This window comes from Hyla sarda, chromosome 1 (assembly GCF_029499605.1).
Source record: "Hyla sarda isolate aHylSar1 chromosome 1, aHylSar1.hap1, whole genome shotgun sequence".
NCBI lineage: Eukaryota > Metazoa > Chordata > Amphibia > Anura > Hylidae > Hyla > Hyla sarda.
The window spans coordinates 92295327-92318266 of NC_079189.1; the positions used below are offsets into that span (position 1 = coordinate 92295327).

At 41.3% G+C, this 22940-nt stretch overlaps 2 protein-coding genes across 4 annotated transcripts in view; one reads left to right on the top strand and one right to left on the bottom strand.

Moving 5' to 3' along the window:
* The window catches only part of SGCB (sarcoglycan beta), a 41327-nt gene extending 32706 nt beyond the window's left edge, over positions 1-8621 (bottom strand). The window contains exon 1 of the mRNA XM_056557961.1: positions 8526-8621. The gene's annotated coding sequence lies outside the window, so the exon portion shown is untranslated. The remainder of the gene's footprint in view (positions 1-8525) is intronic.
* Positions 7659-22940, top strand: part of SPATA18 (spermatogenesis associated 18) — a 54369-nt gene continuing 39087 nt past the window's right edge. The window contains exons 1-2 of one of the 3 annotated variants that reach the window (XM_056557948.1): positions 7659-8078; positions 22558-22663. In XM_056557948.1, the coding sequence (XP_056413923.1) occupies positions 7992-8078; positions 22558-22663 (193 nt within the window). In that variant the 5' untranslated portion in view covers positions 7659-7991. The remainder of the gene's footprint in view (positions 8079-22557; positions 22664-22940) is intronic. The other 2 variants (XM_056557941.1, XM_056557936.1) reach the window with 2 other exon arrangements.

Here is a 22940-nt window from a genome sequence, read left to right on the forward strand (position 1 = left end):
AGGCTGCAGTCTATATTTCCCTTTAAATGGGTAACTGATCAGATTCCCTACCTGGGTGTTGTCCTTACTGCTTCACCTGCCAAGACGATCCCCACCAACTTTGCTGTTCTGTGGTCCCAGCTGAATACAGAGATTGATGGCTACTCCCTGATCCCTATATCATGGGCCGGACGTATTGCCACGGCTAAGATGATGCTCCTCCCTAAGGTGCTATATTTTTTTAGATGCCTACCAGTGGTAATACCTGCCTCCTTCCTCTCGCAACTACAGGGACTGTTCCTGAGGTTTATTTGGGCTGGGAAGCGCCCCAGAATTAACGCTAGCATACTGTATCGGCCAGTACAAGAGGGGGGCATGGGTGTTCCCTGTCTTAGGATGTATTACCGTGCGGTGTTACTTGACCAGCTTAAAAAGTGGTGGTGGCACACTGACCCCCCCCCCCCCTATGGGTGGATGTTGAGGCCGCTGTCCTGCTTGTATCCTCTCTTAATAATTTCCTCTGGGCTCTTCGTTTCAATCCTACCTCTGCTCCTTCTTCGGCTTTCTCTACTATTGCTGCGGCTGTCAGGTTGTGGAGTAAAGAGACACAGATTAAAAGACTATGCCCTCCCAGGGTAAAAGATATCCCCCTGGCTGCTATAGGGGATTACTTGGTAGATATCGATTTTACGTCCTGGATTGCTGCGGGTATCATTGATATAGCTGTGATTAGTGATGCCCATGGTTTGCTGCCCTTCGCTACCGTGGTACAATTGTTCTCGGTGTCCTGGAGGGACTTTTATAAATACCTTAGACTTAGGCACTTCTTGAGGTCTCTCGTGTGTTGTACGACTCTTTGCCCTGTACCATTTATGAGAAGCATTTTTTGCATAATGACTCCTTTGCGAGAGGTATTTCATTTGCCTACGTAGCTCTGACTGAAAGGGGGGATGATGGTGCCTCTAATTTTAGACGCAGATGGGAGGAGGACTTGGCACAGAGCTTCTCATCCGAGCAGTGGAAATTTGTCTATGATGATCACAAAAAATACTCTAAATGTGTTAATCATTTTGAGGCTTCTAGGAAGCTCCTGTACCGCTGGTACTACACGCCAGAGCGCTTGGCTAAAATATATCCTAACGCCTCCCCTATTTGTTGGCGCTGTGGTACAGCTCAGGGTACTTTATTGCATGTCTGGTGGACTTGTACCCTGATTACGCCTCTCTGGTCCAAGGTTAGGAGACTTCTAGATACCTTAGTGGACTGCCCCTTTATATGGGGGCCGGAGAGTGCGCTTCTGTTTTTGTCCCTCGATCGGGTTCCTCCACATTACATGATTGTTCTTTATCATATATTGACGGTAGTGAAAATCCACATTGCTCGAAATTGGAAGTCGACTGTCGTGCCGAGTCTTCCTGCCATCATGGCGGAGGTTCATGGCAACCTTGTGCTGGAGGGGTTAATTGCTAAGAGATGTGGGGCCCCTATTGGTCGCATTTCTACATTGTCCCAGTGGACGGAGCGCTGTGAGACCTCTGTCCGGGGTACGGACTAACCAACTGCACAACTTGGAGGTGTTATATGCTGGACTGTATATTAGGATTCTGAGTATGGTGAAGGTGCTCTACTTTTGTACTTTAATTGCTCAGTGAGGAGGACCTTAATGTTAATTTTAATGTTATTGTTGATGCTCCTATGTTGGGAGTATATTTGTACTTGTTTTGTACTATTTGGAAAATTTATAAATAAAGTTTAAAAAAAAAAAAGTCAGATCAAAACAAAAATCATACCCATAAAAACTTCAGATCACGGCGCAAAAAATGAGTCCTCATACCGCCCTGTACGTGGAAAAATAAAAAAGTTATAGGGGTCAGAAGATGACATTTTTAAACGTATAAATTTTCCTGCATGTAGTTATGATTTTTCCAGAAGTGCGACAAAATCAAACCTATATAAGTAGGGTATAATTTTAACCGTATGAACCTACAGAATAACGATAAGGTGTAATTTTTACCAAAATATGCACTGCGTAGAAACGGAAGCCCCCAAAAGTTACAAAATGGCGTTTTTTCTTCGATTTTGTCGCACAATTATTTTTTTTTCCATTTTGCTGTGCATTTTGGGTAAAATGACTAATGTCACTGCAAAGTAGAATTGGCAATGCAAAAAATAAGCCATAATATGGATTTTTAGGTGGAAAATTGAAAGGGTTATGATTTTTAAAAGGTAAGGAGGAAAAAACGAAAGTGCAAAAACGGAAAAACCCTGAGTCCTTAAGGGGTTAAAACAATTTTGTGTGCTAATTTATGAGTTAATAATAAAGTTTTGGGGATATATGGGAAATTGTGTTATTTTTGGGTCACCTAGGTGACCTATAGGAATTGAACTTGAGTGTTAACCCGCCATATATTGGTCTATATATGGCCAATGGTGGCAACCTTAATCACATAGATTCGGGTTTGTTTTTTGTTTTTTTGAAAACTGCATCTGCAGTTTTTGAGCCAAAGTCAGAAGTGGATCTATAAGGTAGGAGAAGTACATTCCTTTATATTTCCCATTCCTTTTGAATACACTTCTGACTTTGGCTCAAAAACTGCAGTGGCAACTGTCAGGAGAAGTGACATCCGCTGTGATCTGTCCCTTACTGCAGGTACTACTGCTCGCAACATGGAGCACACTCTGCTCCATGCTGGGAGCAGTAGTACCTGCATTAATAGACAGATCGCAGCGAGTGTCACTTCTCCTGACACCCGCTGTGATCCTCCTGTATAATGTATAGATGCGGCCGCTCTTCTATTGTCCCCTGCACTGACATATATATACACATATTCATATATCTCACAGAGTTGTGATTGGCTGGAACCATCTGACCAATCACAGCTCTCTGCGGGAAATATGAATAGGTGTATATATACGGCAGTGCAGGGGACCATAGAAGAGCAGCCGCCGCATCTATACATTATACAGAACGATCGCAAAGGGGCGATCTGTCAATTAGTACAAACAGGTACTACTACTCCCATAATGGAACAGTTTGTACTACCTAAAAAATGTATAAAAAAAAGTTAAAAACACGCACACACTACACTTTTATTATTGTCGGCTACATTTTTAGGTCCCCACCCGCCCACATAAATTGATCCCTGTTTAAAAATGTATTAAAATTTCATTCTAAAAAATATAAATTTTGTTAAATACAATTTTTTCCATCACTACTGTCTCTTTTTTATTATTTTTTTTTTAATGATACCCTACGACATTTTAATAAAAAAGTTATCTCCATCACATTTTGGGATCACTAAAGTCCAAAAAAGAATAAAAAACGCCTGAAAAAACGCCAAAGTTAAAACCCACATGGCGTTTTTCTTGGTGTTTTTTCTTTTTTTTTTAAAAACAATTTACTTTTATTGAAAAAAAAAAGAAATGTATAAACATAGTGTAATGTTTAAACGGTACAAAGTAATGTGAAGAAATCAAATACAGGCACGCAGGCCGATATGCAAGGACATATATACTAGAAACATACATGTATAACCAGGTGGCCCAATCTGAGTCCATGACATCTGTCAGAATGGAAACACTGATAGTATAGCGTATTCAGTCACATTGAGGTCTTCTGGCCACAGCATAAGCTGTTCATTATATCCATGGCTGTGTGACCCAGCAATATGATTAAAATGAACCTGAAATAACCAAAATTCAGCCTTGTGGGCTTGTAGGCCAATAGATATACAGAAACCATAACTAGTACAAATAAACAATTTGAACAGACGGGGGGAGACAGACAAGACTTACCAGACACACAGACTAAAAAGCAGCCGCCCTCCAGAGTCCAAACCCCGCATCCCGAATGCTCAAACTTTCTTGGCGTTTTTCACTCCCATAGACTTCTATGGGAGAAAAACGCCAAGATTTTCCCGAAAAAACCCCAAAGTCTCGACAAGTGGTCGTGTTTTAAAAACTGCCAAGGAGCCTAAAAACACCAAAAGGATAAAAAAAAACGCCAAACTGAAAAACGCCAAGTGGATTTGGCATTTTGCAGTTTACTATTGACTTGCAGCTAACATCTGGCCGCAGCGTTTTTTCACAAAAGCAACGCCATGCGGCAGAATGGGCGTTTTTATTGGCGTTTTTGTAAAAGAAAAAAAACAAGTGGAAACCTAGCCTAATGGCATCTGCTGTTCGCCATTACCATATACCCCGACCTCTGACAGACTGCTTAGACACAGTGGGGACCCAGCCTTACTTGAATCGGCAGCACTAGGACCGCTCGGAAATGAGCTGTCTCCATAGACATTAAAACTATGCAATCAGCCAATGAAAATCTGAACCATGTGTTCACATGTTCATGTTTTCAATTACAATTATTGAATACAAAACCAGGAATTGATCATAAATGGGGAAATTGTAGAAAGGCAAGACAGGGGATTCTCCTGTTTTCAATTCCATTTCTGGCTTTGTAATCAGTAACTTAAAGTAAAATCTTACTGTGTGAACCCAGCCTAAGGCTAGTTCCACACTGGGTTTTAGCAGTCCATCAGAGTCAGCAGTCCGTTACCATTGGCATCCCAATGAAAAAAGGACTCTACCGGCTATAGTGGAATGTCTGCACTATCATCTTTGCACTGGCTGGCGGTAAGTGTGAGTGACCCTTGTGGGTCTACTTGGTCATTTGAATTATTGTGGAGATGCTTTGTACACTCCATTTGGTGGGTACTATAATGTAAATATGTATTTTGTATTCAGTGTTCATCAGGGTTTTGTGTGTTACCCCACAAACTAGCCACCACACTGCTTATTGAGTAGTGGGTTAGGTAATTGTTTTAGTTATTCAAGACATATACTATCAATTTATCATTATCTGGATATCAACCATCATGCAGCAATACTGTTTTCATATATTGTAGTGATTTTTGTTTGTCTCCTGATGAACAAACTTACACATGGGGGAAACATGTCGGGACAGGTACAAAAGATAATTGCCAGCCTAAGATAGACTGTCTGACTGAGGAATTGTATGTATATTGATACGTGTTGATCTAATCCTTAGTGAGTAATGTTTTCTTGTGTACTGAGTAGAATTCAGAAATAAGACACCTGTCACAATTTGACTCTTCTGGAGTCATGTATAGCTTTGTAATAGAGCAGTGTTTCCCAACCAGGGTGCCTCCAGCTCACAACTCCCAGCATGTCCGGATATGCTGAGAGTTGTAGTTTTGCAACAGCTGGAGGAAAACATTGTAAGGCTAAGGTTCCACTTGCTTTTCATTCCTTTAAAAAAAATAAAAAGACAAAGATGCCTAAACAGCCACAAGACATTATAAAAATGCAGTGGCCAGATGTTAGCTGCATGGCAATAGGGATTCATCAAATGCCATATCCACTTGTCGTTTTTGTCTTTGGCAGTTTTCTGTGTTCTTGGGCTCAGTGGGCAATTTTCTAAAATCGTAGCATGTTGAGACTATGGCTTTTTTTTTTTTACTGGAATTTGGGCATTTTTCTCCCATAGAAATCTATGAGAGAGAAGAAAACACCATTAAGAACGCAATATTCCATATGATGTCCCAGTACGGAACGATGTTGCCCCGTACTGTCCTTCTGCCCTGTCAGGCAGAGTCCCTGCATGTCCCCAGGGCTCCCCTGCAGCATACCCCCATTATATATATAGGTTTGCCGCATTTAATGTACTGTTGCTTTAATGTTTGTACCACATGATTGTTACCCAGAGGGCTCCAGTGACCAGGTGACCCCCCCAAGAGACCTATAGGCTCCTTGCACAGCCCCCCTATATAACCAGGGGAGGGGCTGCAATCACTCTGTTTCCATGCTCTTTCCTGCTGAGGTCCAGTGCAGTCAAGTTGTTCCAGTGTCTGTTGTTCCAGTGTCTGTTCCAGTGTCTGTTGTTCCAGTGTCTGTTGTTCCAGTGTCTGTTGTTCCAGTGTCTGTTGTTCCAGTGTCTGTTCCAGTGTCTGTTGTTCCAGTGTCTGTGTCCAGAGCATTGGAGGCCTCAAGCCTAAAGTCCTGCAGCCACAAGTCGGTCATCAGTAAGTCAAGTCATCTTAATGTCAGTCAACATCTGTAGTCACCGTGGCCTGCAGTAATGTCAAGTCCATCTGTAGTCACCGTGGCCTGCACTAAAGTCAGTCTAACTACTGCAAGTCCCAGCAAGCCTGCGAGGTCCCCTGTGTCACTGGTCACCTCCCTGGGATATCTGGCTGTACTGCAAAGACTATATCATCTGTCTTGCCTCAGTAAAGCTGCCGTTATCCTTAATCTGGGGTTGGTGTCTTCATTGCCCCTGCCTAACCCAGGATCAGCGGTATTACCTTCGGGTGCTTAAGGCTAAACCACGCCCTGGCGTCACGACAAGAAGGGGTTAATACCATCTGCCCCTTGGGCCATAACATCTACCCTGCATTGCACCCCTACTCCACATCCACACAAAGGCAAAAAAAAGGCAAAGGCAAAAAAAGGCAAGTGGAAACCTAGCCTAAGTATAGAGTCACACGTATCGCTTCTGCAGCTTATTTTATGCTGTGGATGCACCGATGCCAGTCACTACAGAGAGCAACCTTCTGCGGCTAGGTAGCTTTGGGTGTGTTGCTCATAGCAGTAGATTTCCTGCTGCAGATCAGCTGCAAGCAGACACAAGGGCTACCAGGGCGCTCGCTCTAATTACTTGAATCCGCAGCGTGAAATATGCTGCAGATGCACAATGTATGACCCAACCCTAATAGTATTGTGTTTTGTGCTTTTATGTGATTGTTATAATATATAAAGTTAAAGGAGAAATATTGTGGACAAAAACTTATCCCCTATCAGCAGCATAGGGGATAAGTTTTAGATTGCGGGAGTCCAAGCGCTGGGGCCCCCGCAATCTCCTGTATGGAGCCCCGGCTCTCTTTGCAGCGGTGCCTTGCAAAGCTGGGACTGCCACGCCACTTCCATATAACTCTATGGGAGAGCCGTTTGGCAATCTTTGGCTCTATATAGAGGAGGCGTGACAACCCCCATCTTCAGGCGGGGGTGGTGACGTGCCGCTGTGGAAGAGAGTCGGGGCTCCATACTGGAGCTCACGGTGGGCCCCATTGCTTGGACCCCCGAGATCTACAATTTATCCCCTATGCTGCAGAGAGGGGATACGTTTTTGTCCATGATACTTCTTCTTTAAAGTAGTCCAGTAGTGAAAAACTTATCCCCTATCCTAAGGATAGGGGATTAGTTTCAGATCGCGAGGGGTCCGAACACTGGGGCCCCCCGCGATCTCCTGTATGGGACCCCGGCAGCCCGCGGGAAGCGGGTGTGTTGACCACCGCACGAAGCGGCGGCTGACACACACCCTCAATACAACTCTATGGCAGAGATGAAGCGCTGCCTTCGGCAATCTCCGGTTCTACCATAGCGCAGTATTAAGGGGGCATGTCGGCCGATGCTGTGCGGTGGTCAACACGCGATATTTGGCCAGCGAGCCGAGGCCCTATACAGGAGATCGCGAGGGGCCCCAGCGGTCGGACCCCCCCGCGATCTGAAACTTATCCCCTATCCTTAGGATAGGGGATAAGTTTTTCAGCACTGGACTACCCCTTTAAGTTTTGCCAACTCTTTTTCTGTCATTTCCATGATGGGAACAGCTGGAAAGCCACATGTCAGGGAGCAGTGCTGTGTAGGTGATCAAGTAGAAGGAGGTCACTGCCCTATCTATAATACAGGATGAGATTCCAGCAGATCCCCTGTAATCTCCTGGGACATCAGCTGTGCCCTTGAAGCGATGACTGTCCCCCACTACTGCAACCACAAAGGAGGAGGAGGAGGAAGCAACCACAAAGGAGAGGGGGCAGGAATCAAGCCGTTGCTACAACTGAAAAGTCTCCCGGCTGATCCAGTGGCGTCCCTAACACCCGAGCAGGGCAACCATCGGGCCACACCGATCGCTGGACTCGCCCCGGTATATAAGAGGCGCAGCCCACACGTCAGACAGATCTATAGTGAGGAGCCGTCCGGAGAGCGCAGCCATGGCAGACACCCTGAGGAGGCTCACCAACAGCGAGACGTGCAAGCTGCTGCAGGACAAGCTGGATGACTGGTACAAGGACTACCATGTGAGTAGCCGGGCACTGCCCTAATCACAGTGTCATCAGACATATAAGAATGCAATCATTACTGCAGTCTTTGGCAACCAGGGTGCCTCCAGCTGTTGCAAAACCACAACTCCCAGCATGCCCGGACAGCCGAAGGCTGTCCGGGCATGCTGGGAGTTGTAGTTTTGCAACAGCTGGAGGCACCCTGGTTGGCAAACACTGCATTATTGCAATAAAATAATAATAATAATTGCAAACACTGTATATTATATATATATATATATATATATATATATATATATATATATATATATATATATGCATGCATTAACATACAGGCTGCAGCATCGTCCATTTTCGTGCTGGAGACATACAGTATATATATATATATATATATACACATCTATATCTCAGTATCTCTACCCGTGTACAGGTAGTAGATAAGCCGTGCTTGTGTAATGGGATTACCGCTGCGGTTATAGCACGGCACTACTATAGCGATGTGTACACAGGCCTGAGATTGGGTTGGGAGAGAAAGCGGTAACCAGGGACGCTCGTTGTCATGGAGACAGGAAGCTCATTCAAGGGAGAAACCAGTGCCAGGAACTAGAGAGGTAGTCACTGCTCTGTACTGTCACTACACAATGCAGGAGAGGAATGTGTCCTCTGTACTGACCTACAGTCTCTACTGAACTATAAGAATCTTTCAAGTCTCTTCTATACTCTTCTTTAATGCAGGCATCTGTTTCCTTACTATATATATATATTAACCCCTTAAGGACCCGGGGGTTTTCCATTTTTGCATTTTCGTTTTTTCCTCCTTACTTTTAAAAAATCATAACTCTTTCAATTTTGCACCTAAAAATCCATATGATGGCTTATTTTTTGCGCCATCAATTCTACTTCATAATGAGTAGTCATTTTAACCAAACATCTACGGCGAAGCGGAAAAAATAATCATTGTGAGACAAAATTGAAAAAACAAACAAAAAACATGTAACTTTGTAAGTTTTGGGGGCTTCCGTTTCTACACAGTACATTTTTCAGTAAAAATGACACCTGATATTTATTCTGTAGGTCCATACGGTTAAAATGATACCCTATTTATATAGGTTTGATTTTGTCGCACTTCTGGAAAAAATCATAACTACATGCAGGAAAATTTATACGTTTAAAATTGTCATATTCTGACCCCTATAACTTTTTTATTTTTCCGCGTATGGGGCAGTATGGGGTCTCATTATTTGCGCCGTGATCTGAAGTTTTTTATTGGTACCATTTTTGTATTCATAGGACTTATTGATCGATTTTTATTCATTTTTTCATGATATAAAAAGTGACCAAAAATACACTATTTTGGAATTTGGAATTTTTTTGCACGTACGCCATTGACCGTGCTGTTTAGTTAACTATATATTTTTATAATTCGGACATTTCCGCATGCGGCAATACCACATATGTTTATTTTTATTTTTACACTGTTTTTTTTAAATGGGAAAAGGGGGGTGATTCAAGCTTTTATAAGGGAATGGGTTAAATGATCTTTATTCACTTTTTTTTTTTTGCAATGTTATAGCTCCCATAGGGACCTATAACACTGCACACACTGATCTTTTACATTGATCAATGGTTTCTCATAGGAAACCAGTGGTCAATGATTCTGCCGCTGGATCTCTGGATCATGCCTGGACCTCAGGCACTGAGAAGTCATTCGACGATCGGACACCAGGAGGCAAGGTAAGGGACCCTCCTGCTGTGTCACAGCTGTTTGGGATGCTGCGATTTCGCAGCGGACTTCCCGAACAGCCCCCTGAGCTAACCGGCAATGATTTACTTTCACATTAGATGCGGCGTTCAACTTTGAACATCGCGTTTAAAGGGTTAATAGCACGCAGCACCGCGATCAGTGCCGCATGCTATTAGCCACGGGTCCTGGCCGTTGTTAGAGGCTGGGCCTGACCCGCTATGATGCGGGGCCATGCCGTGGCCCCGCGTTATAGAACGGGAGCCGACTCATGACATACCGGTACGTCATGGGTGCTGTAGGGGTTAAATTTGAGTAGCTGTATTAGTCCATTGATGCAGATGCAAATCAAAATTTAGTTTTTGCATCTATCTATCTATCTATATATATATATATATATATATATATATATATATACAAAACAAAAATGTATAGCAGCACCACTTATTCCAAAACAGCAGCAAACCCGATCATGGTTTCCTTCATATAGATAAACAATGGCGCAGCACTCCCAAGGTAGTGAATAAAAAAGGTGCAATATATTAAAGGGGTACTCCGGTGAAAGCCTTTTTTCTTTTAAATCAACTGGTGACAGAAAGTTAAACATATTTGTAAATTACTTCTATTAAAAAATCTTAATCCTTCCTGTACTTATTAGCTGCTGAATACTACAGAGGAAATTCTTTTCTTTTTGGAATGCTCTCTGATGACATCACGAGAACAGTTCTCTCTGCTGATGTTATTTTAATAATAATAATAATAATAATAATACTTTATTTATTGTTGTCCTTAGTGGGATTTGAATCCAAGTCCCTAGTACTGCAAGGCAGCAGTGCTAACCACTGAGCCACCATGCTGCATTTATCATACATCTGCTATGCATGGTTGCTAAAATGGACAGAGATGTCAGCAGAGAGCACTGTGCTCGTGATGTCATCAGTGCTCCAAAAAGAAAGGAATTTCCTCTGTAGCATTCAGCAGCTAATAAGTACTGGAAGGATTAAGATTTAATAGAAGTAATTTACAAATATGTTTAACTTTCTGCCACCAGTTGATTTAAAAGAAAAAAGATTTTCACCGGAGTACCCCTTTAAGCCCATGACAAGCTGCTTGTCATGGGCTAAATAAATTGCACCTTTTTTATTCACTACTTTGGAAGTGCTGCACCATTGTTTATCTATGTATGTATATATATATATATATATATATATATATATATATATATAAAACATATTTACTAAATATAGAATAGAAACATATTTATTACACTCACAAACACTATCCCATGAGAACCTTCTATTTTCACATTGGTGTTTTGAGGCTTTTTATCTTTCTTCCGATCCCTTTTTTTATTTATTTTTTTTACTTTAGAATTTTCCATTGGAATTTTAGATTAATTTTAGATACTGAGCATGGAATCAATATAAGTATTATTTTCTTTTATAGTATTAGAATTTATATCATGTCTGTAGTTGGGAGCCACTGAATTATAGGATTATTTCCCATATATCAGGCACAGGCAACAAAGTAGTTTTGGGCTAGAGGCTATGTTTACACATATGGAGGGGGGATTTATACTAGTGTTTGGAAGGGGTTCTTTTTGTCTATTTATGTCGCCAGGGTTTGGCGCAGTCATTTTCTGCCGCAAGAGTGTGAGACTTTTCATATGGAAGATTTGTAAAGCTGCTGACTATATGGTTGTGTTTGGTTAGGAATTTTTCAGTGGTTATGTATTTACTATGTGCAATTTTAAAAAGTCGCATTTTGCTTGTGCAACTGACCTCAAAACAATATGCGCCGTCTCATAGACTGCTATGCATTCCGTGCGGAGTCCGCAGAAAGAATGGACATGTTGATTCTTTCTGCGGACACAAAAAATTAGAATTTTCGTGCCAGAAAAATTCCGCTGTGTGCATAGCGTAGCAGAATCCTATTTAACACAATGGGACTCTGCTGCTGTGGAATCTCACTGCGGAATTCCAATGTGGAATTCCGCACGGAAATTCGGACGTGTGAACATAGCCTCAGAAAACTGCTTGTGCTGACTCCAGAAAGTTATAACAGCCGTGCAACAAAATGATAACTTTGAATATTTTCTGTCTTGCACCAAACCTGAAAACATGCTACACAAACAGGCTGACAACAACCTGCTGCAATAAATTCCCCCATATTTTATTAGGCTAAGTTCAAACAGGGTAAATATTATGAGTGTATTTTATTTACGCTTGCATTTTCAGCATTTTTTTTGCCATAATCTTTTTCTCACTATAATTTTTTTTCCGCTCCCTTCTTATTGCCAATTATAAATCCAAGTGTTAATAAAATACGAGCCGAATTTTTATGCCGTGTGACAGTATTTTCAGGTGTAAAACATCTGTTTCTTGCCTCAAAAAATCATTAGTTTCCACAACTGCGTTACATTGAATTCAATGGAAAAACAAAAAAACCTGACAGTTCACATGTAATTTAGTTTTAAGGCAATAATTTTACCAGCCTTGAAGCGCAAAAGCTTCAAAACACTTGAAAATTACAAACAAATACCTGATTTGCATAAAACCATAATTCAACAAAATCTGTAAAACAAAAATTTGCTAATAATATTTTTGAGCCCCCAAATACACTGTGAACATAGCCTTAGTGTAATGAAACCTTTGTTTCTTTATGCCGGGTGTAATCCGAGGCCCATAGGCCCCAATCTGCATCAGAACTTTTTTCATGCAGCAAATGTGCAGCGAAAACCACGTGTTACAATTAGATACGCAGTAGCGCTGCACTGCATTTTGACTGCATCTTGTGGACAGACCCTTAGGCAATAGAAAGCATGAAAAGACTAAACAAGAAATAATGCTCCTCCAGGATAAATACTTTAGGTAACGGACAGGAGTAAGAACAATTCACAAGTTATGTGGTATGTGTCTATTTAAGAGGTATTTCCATCTCAGCTTCTAATACCCTATCCACAGCTGATTGGTGGGGTGTCTAACTACTGGGACTCCTACTTATTTCTATAATGAGAACAAAATTATCGGAATGAATTGAGTACACCATATATGCATGACCATCGCTCCATTAATTCTATATGGGGCCTCAGAATATTTCAGAGTTCAATGTTCGGAAATGTTCAGCAGCCCCATAAAGAATGAATGAAGCGCTGTCCGTACCATTCATTCCGGGAACAAGGATATCCCCGTTCTCAGAGTCACATAATCGGTGGGGGTTCCACTGGTCAGACCCCCACCGATCAATTGTGGATAGGGGATAAGAAGCTATGACGCGAATATCCAAATAAAAAAAAGATATGTTGTGAAAAAGATATGTTGTACATGAAGGCTTGAAATTTTAAAGGAAACCAGTAAGCACCCTTATGGTTTATAAACGCTTCCCAATAGCTGGTAGTTGTCAAGCACTGGGTGATAGGAGCAGGGATTAAAGGGGTACTCCGGTGTAAAAGAATTTTTTTTTTAAACAGATTTGTTAATTACTTCTTTTGAAAAATCTTAATCGTTCCAGTATTTATCAGCTGCTGTTTGCTCCAGAGGAAGTTCTTTTTTTATTTTTATTTCTTTTTTTTCTGACCACAGTGCTCTCTGCTGACATCTCTGTCCATGTTAGGAATTGTCCAGAGCAGGATAGGCTTGCTATTGGGATTTGCTCATGGGACAGTTCCTGACACCTGAATACCTTTTTAAAGTTGCTTATTCTGAAATTGCCACATTACAGTAGACTTATGGGCAAAGTGTCTAATACTGTGCCCAACAGCTGCAAGGCACCGGCCATTTAACGTAAAGGAGCTGACTGGTTTCCTTTACCTCTACTGTGGATAAAAATTAGCTTTGCTCTCTTTACCAATTAAAGGTTATGTTTTAACATCCCTTCCTGAGCTTTCATTGATACATAGGAATTGCAGTTATTTGGTTGAATGAACCAGATTCCCATCCAACTTTTACTCATATCGTGATCATCCAGAAAATAAGTAAGTTTTCTGGGCTGTACCCGAGTTTAACAATTCTTCAAACTTCTGTGAAATTGTAGTGAGAATCTGATGGAAACACGCTACCATTTTCAAAGTTTGGTGGTAGTGACATACAGCATATACAGTCACGGCCATAAATGTTGGCACCCCTGAAATTTTTCTAGAAAATGAAGTATTTCTCACCGAAAAGGATTGCAGTAACACATGTTTTGCTATACACATGTTTATTCCCTTTGTGTGTATTGGAACTAAACCAAAAAAGGGAGGAAAAAAAGAAAATTGGACATAATGTCACACCAAATTCCCAAAATGGTCTGGACAAAATTATTGGCACCCTTAACTTAATATTTGGTTGCACACCCTTTGGAAAAAATAACAAATCAGTCACTCCAGCACTTTGTTGTCATCCATTTCTGGGTGCTTTTTGAGGTATGTTTGGGGTCATTGTCCTGCTGGAAGACCCAAGATCTCAGAAGCAAACCCAGCTTTCTGACACTGGGCTGTACAATGCAACCCTAAAATCCGTTGGTAATCCTCAGATTTCATGATGCCTTACACACATTCAAGGCACCCAGTGCCAGAGGCAGTAAGACAGCCCCAAACATCATTGAACCTCCACCATATTTCCCTGTAGGTACTGTGTTCTTTTCTTTGTAGGCCTCATTCTGTTTTCAGTAAACAGTAGAATGATGTGCTTTACCAAAAAGCTCTATATTGTTCTCATCTGTCCACAAGACGTTTTCCCAGAAGGATTTTGGGTTACTCAAGTTCATTTTGGCAAAATGTAGTCTTGCTTTTTTAGGTCTCTGTGTTAGCAGTGCGGTCCTCCTGGATCTCCTGCCATAGCTTTTCATTTCACTTAAATGTTGACGGATAGTTCGCTCTGACAATGATGATCCTTGAGCCTGCAGGACAGCTCTAATATCTTTGGAACTTGTTTGGGGCTGCTTATCCACCATCCGGACTATCCTGCGTTGACACCTTTCATCAATTTTTCTCTTCCGTCCACGCCCAGGGAGATTAGCTACAGTGCCATGGGTTGCAAACTTCTTGATAATGTTGCGCACTTTGGACAAAGGCAAATATAGATCTCTGGAGATGGACTTGTAACCTTGAGATTGTTGATATTTTTCCAAAATTTTGGTTCTCAAGTTCTCAGACAGTTCTCTTCTCCTCTTTCTGTTGTCCATGCTTAGTGTGGCACACACAGACACACAATGCAAAGACTAAGTGAACTTCTCTCCTTTTTATCTGCTTTGAGGTGTGATTTTTATATTGCCCACACCTGTTACTTGCCCCAGGTGAGTTTAAAGGAGCATCACATGCTTGAAACAATCTTATTTATCCACAATTTTGAAAGGTGCCAATAATTTTGTCCAGACCATTTTTGTAGTTTGGTGACATTATGTCCAATTAGCTTTTTTTACTCCCTTTTTTGGTTTGGTTCAAATACACACAAAGGGAATAAACATGTGTATAGCAAAAAATGTGTTACTGCAATCCTTTTCTGTGAGAAATACTTCTTCTTTTTTTTTATTTTTAAATACTTCAGGGGTGCCAGTGCAAGTGACGTCGTCATGCGTTTTTTCTTGCGTTTTTCCGGCGTTTTTTTCATTTGTGTGGAAATTGCACCTTGGCGTTTTTATTTTTATTTTTTTGGTACCCAAAATTTCTTGGGTGCCAAAAAAAAAAAGGATGCAGCAGTGATGGAAATTTTTTTAATTAAACGCAATGTATATATTTTATAACCCGATTTTTATTATTTTTTAATAAAGTGTGTGTTTCACTTTTTTTTTTTTAAATAAATTTTAATTTTTTTTTATGTAGTACTACTACTCCCAGCATGGAACAGACTGTTCCATGCTGGGAGTGATAGTACCTGTACTATAGACATATATCGTCCATAATATAGCAGAGAAGTGTAAATATACGTCAGGGCAGGGGACCATAGAAGAGCGGCCGCCGCATCTATATATTATACAGAAAGATCGCAGCGGGCGATCTGTCTATTAGTACAGGTAGTACTACTCCCATCATGGAACAGTGTGTTCCATGCTGGGAGTAGTAGTACTAACTAAAAAAAATGTAAAAAATAAAGCAAAAAAGTGAAACACACACACACAATACACTTTTATAATTGTCGGCTACATTTTTATTTCCCCGCACACATAAATTGATCCCTGTTTAAAAGTAATAGTTTTTTTTTTTCAATAATATACATTTCGTTAGATACAATTTTTTCCTTCACTACTGTATATTTTTGCAAAATTTTTTTTTAATGGTACCCTACGAAATTTTATTAAAAACAGCTATCTACATCACTTTTTTGGATCGCTAAAGTCCAAAAAAGATTAAAAACCGCCTGCAAAAACGCCAAAGTTAAGATCCACATAGCGTTTTCTCACTCCCATAGACTTCTATTGGAGCAAAACGCCACGATTTTGACAAAAAACGCCGGTTTGAGGGAACTACAGAGTTTTTTCGAAACGCCACAGAGCGAAAAAAAACGCAGAAAAAGTGAAAAAACGCCAAAAGGATAAAAAAAAACACCAAAGTGAAAAAATACAAAGTGGAATTCGAAATTTGCGATTTCTCATTGACTTACAGCTAACATCTGGCCGCAGCGTTTTTTGACCAAAAAAACACCATGCGGCAGAATTGGTGTTTTTCTTTGCGTTTTGCAAAAAAAAAAAAAAACAAGTGGAGACTTAGCCTCAAAAAGCATATGTGTCCCGAACGGATTAACTAAGTAAAATTAATGTAATCTGTTGCCCCCTGTTTCAGTATACATTGGCAACCCGTTTTTGGCAGTATGCCTGCGGATATATCTGACAAACCACTAACACAGTGTGGACCAAGCCTTAACTGTGTTTTTAACAAAGATGCTAAGATAAGTAAAAGCTGAAAGATATTTGGGTCAATGGAATGCCATGATATTAAAAATACATAAACTGTATATAAACAACAGGATGAGATTCTTGCCAGTAGTTATGGAAAACTGCTTGTATTTATTAGACAGGACCTTGTGTAAATGCAATTTTCTAGACAAGATCAGAGAAGACACTGGCCCAGACCTTTAGGATATGCTCATGCGTAGTGCATCCGCAGAGTATTTCACACTGCGGATGCGCAGATGACTGTCTCTAGAGGGAGCTCCCTGCTATGCCCATGTGTCTTGCGCATGCGCAGTTTACTCTCAGACATGACAGTGAATAAACTGCACATGCACGCACAATATACCACAGGTTCGCAGATCCCTGTATGTCTGCTCATAGCAGCGGATATGCAGGACACACGGACATCACTTTAGTGATGGTCATCGACACATCCACAGCGTGAAATATGATGTGGATGCGCTATGCTTGACCCTCACAACTCATCTTTTATTTTACCAGAGCTTGTTAAAATAAGGAAGCTGAACTGTGATTGGTTGTTATGGGCAAATCACTCCAAATCACTCACAGTGTTATTTTTTACCTGTTAAAAACATAGAATGTATCTGCAGATAGAAACCAGTCAGCCCATCTAGTCTGCCCCATATTCTAAACACTATCAATCCCTGGCCCTATCGTATATGAAGGATAGCCTTATGCTTATCCCATGCATGTTTAAACTCCTTCACTGTATTTGCAGTGACCACTTCTGCAGGAAGGCTATTTCATGCATCTACTACTCTCTCAATAAAGTAATACTTCCTGAATATAAATATAAAACTATGTCCTCTTGTGGTAGTTTTTCTTCTTTTAACCCCTTCCCGCAGAATGTCATGTATAAACACCGGGTTGTGCAGTGCGTTCGCGCATCCCAACGTTTATAAATGACATTCAGTTAACCTGGCGATGCGCAGCATCGCACGGGTTAGCCAGCAGAAGTCCCGCTGTTTCCAGCAGGAGACAACTTCAGCTTCACTCTCCAGGACCATCCATTGATGGTCCTGGTCAGCGATCACTGTGATTGGTCCCTGTGGACCAATCACAGTGACCTGGGGTGAAAGTTCAGACCTGCGGCATAGGGGGGGGGAACACGCGGGGACCAGCGGCCTTACCTGGAGCAGCGGTGGGACCGAGGAGCAGCTCGGGACCGACCACGTGGAGGAGCAGCGGCGGGACCGGCAGGTAAGTACATGGTCCTCAGAGGCAGCAGTGAAGATCTTCACTGCTGCTTCTAGGAGTCTGAAAACTACAACTCCCAGCATGCCCAGACCGCCTTTGGCTGTCTGGGCATGTTGAGAGTTGTAGTTTTGCAACAACTGGAGACACACTGGTTGGGAAACATTTTCTGTTTCTAACTCTTCTAACTCAGTGTTTCCTAACCTGTGTGCCTCCCAGCATGCACTAACAGACCATGCATGCTGGGAGTTGTGGTTTTGCAACAGCTGGTGCTCCCCCCCTGTGAATGTACAGGGTACATTCACATGGGTGAGGGTTTTACAGTGGGTTTCTCGCTGCAAGTTTGGGATGCAGCAAATTTTGCGCTGGGAAACTCGCTGTAATCCCCCGCCCGTGTGACTGTACCCTAAAAACACTACACTACCACAAAATAAAATAAAAAGTTAAAAACACTACATATACACATACTCCTACACAGTACCCCCCACCTCAATAAGAACAACCGGTACGCCACTGTTTTCAAAGCAGAGCCTCCAGCTGTTGCAAAACAGCAACTCCCAGTATTGCCGGACAGCCATTGACTGTCCAGGCATGCTGGGAGTTTTGCAACAGCTGGAGGCACCCTGTTTGGGAATCACTGGCATAGAATACCCCTATGTCCACCCCTATGCAAGTCCCTAATTTAGGCCTCAAATGCGCATGGCACTCTCTCACTTTGGAGCCCTGTCGTATTTCAAGTCAACAGTTTAGGGCCACATATGGGGTATCTCCGTACTCGGGAGAAATTGCGTTACAAGGTTTGGTGGGCTATTTCTCCTTTAACCCTTCATGAAAAGGAAATGTTGGGGTCTACACCAGAATGTTAGTGTAAAATTTTTTACACTAACATGCTGGTGTTGCCCCATACTTTACATTTTCCCAAGAGGTAAAAGGTAAAAAAGCCCCCCAAAATTTGTAACGCAATTTCTCCCGACTACGGAGATACCCCATATGTGGGCACAAAGTGCTCTGGGGGCGCACAACAAGGCCCAGAAGGGAGAGTGCACCATGTACATTTGAGGTGATTTGCACAGGGGTGGCTGATGTTACAGCGGTTTTGACAAAAGCAAAAAAAAACAAAAACCCCACATGTGACCCCATTTCGGAAACTACACCTCCCACGGAATGTAATGAGGAGTGCAGTGAGAATTTACACCCCACTGGTGTCTGACAGATCTTTGGAACAGTGGTCCGTGAAAATTAAAACTTTTGTTCCAAAGATCTGTCAGACACCAGTGGGGGGTAAATGCTCACTGTATACCTTGTTACATTCCTCAAGGGGTCTAGTTTCCAAAATAGTATGCCATGTGTTTTTTTTTTTTTTTTTGCTGTCCTGGCACCATAGGGGCTTCCTAAATGCGACATGCCCCCTGAGCAAAATTTGCTCTCAAAAAGCCAAATATGACTCCTTCTCTTCTGAGCATTGTAGTTCGCTCATAGTGCACTTCAGGTCAACTTATGGGGTACCTCCATACTCAGAAGAGATGGGGTTACAAATTTTGGGGGGTATTTTCTGCTATTAACCCTTGCAAAAATGTGAAATTTGGGGGGGAAACACACATTTTAGTGAAAACATTTAAAATTTAATTTTTTTTTTTACATATGCAAAAGTCGTGAAACACCTGTGGGGTATTAAGGCTCACTTTATTCCTTGTTACGTACCTCAAGGGGTCTAGTTTCCAAAATGGTATGCCATGTGTTTTTTTTTTTGCTGTTCTGGCACCATAGGGGCTTCCTAAATGCAACATGCCCCCCAAAAACCATTTCAGAAAAACGTACTCTCCAAAATCCCCTTGTCGCTCCTTCAGTTCTGAGCCCTCTACTGCGCCCACCGAACACTTTACATAGACATATGAGGTATGTGCTTACTCGAGAGAAATTGGGCTACAAATATAAGTATAAATTTTTTCCTTTTACCCCTTGTAAAAATTGAAAAATTGCTGCTTAACTTTGAAGCCCTCTGGTGTCTTCCAAAAGTAAAAACTCATCAATTTTATGATGCAAACATAAAGTAGACATATTGTATATGTGAATCTAATTTTTTTTTATTTGTAATATACATTTTCCTTACAAGCAGAAAGCTTCAAAGTTAGAAAAAAAATTTCATCAAATTTGGGGATTTTTCACCAAGAAAGAATGCAAGTTACCACAAAAATTTACCACTATTTTAAAGGGGTATTCCAGGCAAAACCTTTTTTTTTATATATCAACTGGCTCCGGAAAGCTAAACAGATTTGTAAATTACTTCTATTAAAAAATCTTAATCCTTCCAATAGTTATTAGCTTCTGAAATTTTCTGTCTAACTGCTCAATGATGATTTCACGTCCTGGGAGCTGTGCATGATGGGAGAATATCCCCATAGGAACTGCACAGCTCCCGGAACGTGAGTCATCAGAGAGCAGTTAGACAGAAAACAACAACTCAACTTCAGAAGCTAATAACTATTGGAAGGATTAAGATTTTTTAATAGAAGTAATTTACAAATCTGTTTAACTTTCCTGAGCCAGTTGATATATAAAAAAAAGTTTTGGCCTGGAATACCCCTTTAAAGTAGAATATGTCACGAAAAAACAATTTCGGAATCAGAATGATAACTTAAAGCATTCCAGAGTTGTTAATGTTATAAGTGACAGTGGTCAGATGTGCAAAAAACGCTCTGGTCCTTAAGGCCAAAATGGGCTTGGTCCTTAAGGGGTTAAATATGCTCTCCTCCTTTACCGTGTTGATTCCCTTTATGTATTTAAAAGTTTCCATCATATCCCCTCTGTCTCTTCTTTCTTCCAAGCTATAGTGGTGTATTTTAGTAAGCAAAATAAGTAGAGCTTTCAGATCTACATTTTGCAGCTAGAGTATATTACCTGTAATCCTCAAACCCACAAAATGGAAATGTTCTCGTTGACAGTGTTACTTGACAAAACAATTCTACCATGTACACAAGCTCCTCTCTCCCTGATACAGTGATTGTGGCCTTTGTATAGTTATGGAATTGCTTAGTATCCATATAACAGATGGAATCCTAGGACCTTATATTATTCATAGGGGTTTTCTGGTCTGTAAGACAATCTGATTATGGGTATATGTGGACAGCCATATTGAAGTAGTTCTGAACTCTAGTCAATGTAACATCCCAGTGCCTTCCACATCATTTAGTTACCATGCCCTGATTTATGTTTATTGAAGATAGTAATCTACTAATGGACTGATGCTAGGTCCACACTGTTGGTAGACTTATCCATCGGCATCCTAGTGAAAACAGAATGAGAACATATACAGTCATGGAGGGCAGCAGATGTCACTGGTTTCAATGTCATTTTGTATGCCTGTTTTTCAGCTGATTCAAAAACGCAGTAAAGTCATTGAAGTTGTGTGTGGCTGGCTTGAAGGGGTATTTCTAATCCTCTATAATGTATAATAAGCTGATCAGTGGGGATTTGACCACTGGAGCCCCCACCAATCCTAAGATTGGGCACAAAATTGCCCCTTGATTGAATAGAGTGCACCGCGCATACGCTGCCCTGTACACGGAATCAGTGGAGGTCCCAGCAGTTGGACCCTGACCGATCAGCTTGCTATCCCCTATCCTATAAAGAGGGAATAACAAGCTGATCTGGAACTAACCCTTTAACAATAAAGTAAACAAGAATGTAGAGCATATAGTAAATTGAGCTTGTGCTTATTTTCTTCCTATCCTACGGTTGCTGACATGAATAGACTTGCAGCCTCTTTTGATCTGACGATTGTTCACATACTGTAAACAGAGATAAAGCCAGGTCCTCCCACTTAATATTGATGATCTGTCAAGGCAATGCAAAATGGTTGCCATGTAATGTAATGCATTAGTAGGCCAAGTTAGTAAAAAAACACGTTAGGCATAGATAGGAAAATCCTTTAAAGAGTACCTGTCACCACAAAAACTTTTTATATTTTGTTAATCAATGTATTAGAAACAACTTTCTAACAACATGTGATTAACAAAAATGTATCAATATATGTTTTTAATTACTTTTATATTTTATATTTTACTTACATGTCCCTGCTTATAGAGTTCGGACTCATGCTGGCCTGGCATGAGTCCGAAATTTCAGTGCAGCCAGGACGCTGAAAAGCACAGCGCTGCTGCCTGGTTGTCAATCAGATAGGCGGGAGCGAGCGCTGTGTACGGCAGGCCGGAAGGCTGCTGTGCCTGCTACATGGAACTCTGTGCCTGCCCATGATGACAAACCGGCCTACAGCGCCTGATGTCACCCACCCCAATTCCCCCATGGTGATGACAAGCCGGCCCGCTGTGCCCGGCGACACCTATACCCCTCCCCCCCCCGTGATGACAAGCTGGTCCAATCTCACTCCTCTCTAAATGCCTTGTGCTGTACATAGGGCAACATACCAGGAGGATAATTTAAAGCAGTTGAGATGATGGTAGGTACTCTTTAACATAGTAAAGGCTGAAATGACACTATATTCCGCAGTGTTTAGCAGCCACATCTTCATAGCGCTGTAAGTCTACAATAATGTGAACATTTCATCGCTGTACAGAGCTCGAGTTATGTGTTAGAATGCGTCCACTGTACTGTATTAGATCTCAGCTAAGTTTCATTTCAGCCATACAATTATACATATATTTTTTACATTCACAGATTAATTCTTGTGACCAAAATCTGAACATCTGCTGTGAACTTCTGGAGTTAAATTCGAAAATTCAAGGACAACTTTTTACAATTCTCAATTTCACAGCAAGAGAAGGTAAGAAGCTGAAAGAATCCAATATGAATGGGAATACTTATCACAACAGCACACACTATACAATTTACACTTATGAACACTGTACTGTACTAAAATCCATATAGGACAATGGGAGAGATTTATCATTGCTTTTAGGGCATTTTTTTTGTCTATGTTTTGGCGCAGTTCAGGCGCAAGTAGCCTATTTAGCTACTTTTATGCGTCTTTTGATATAGACAGTTCCACTCTTTTTGCCTACCCGTAGAACTTTTCTTTTTCACCAGGCAGTGGTCACGTA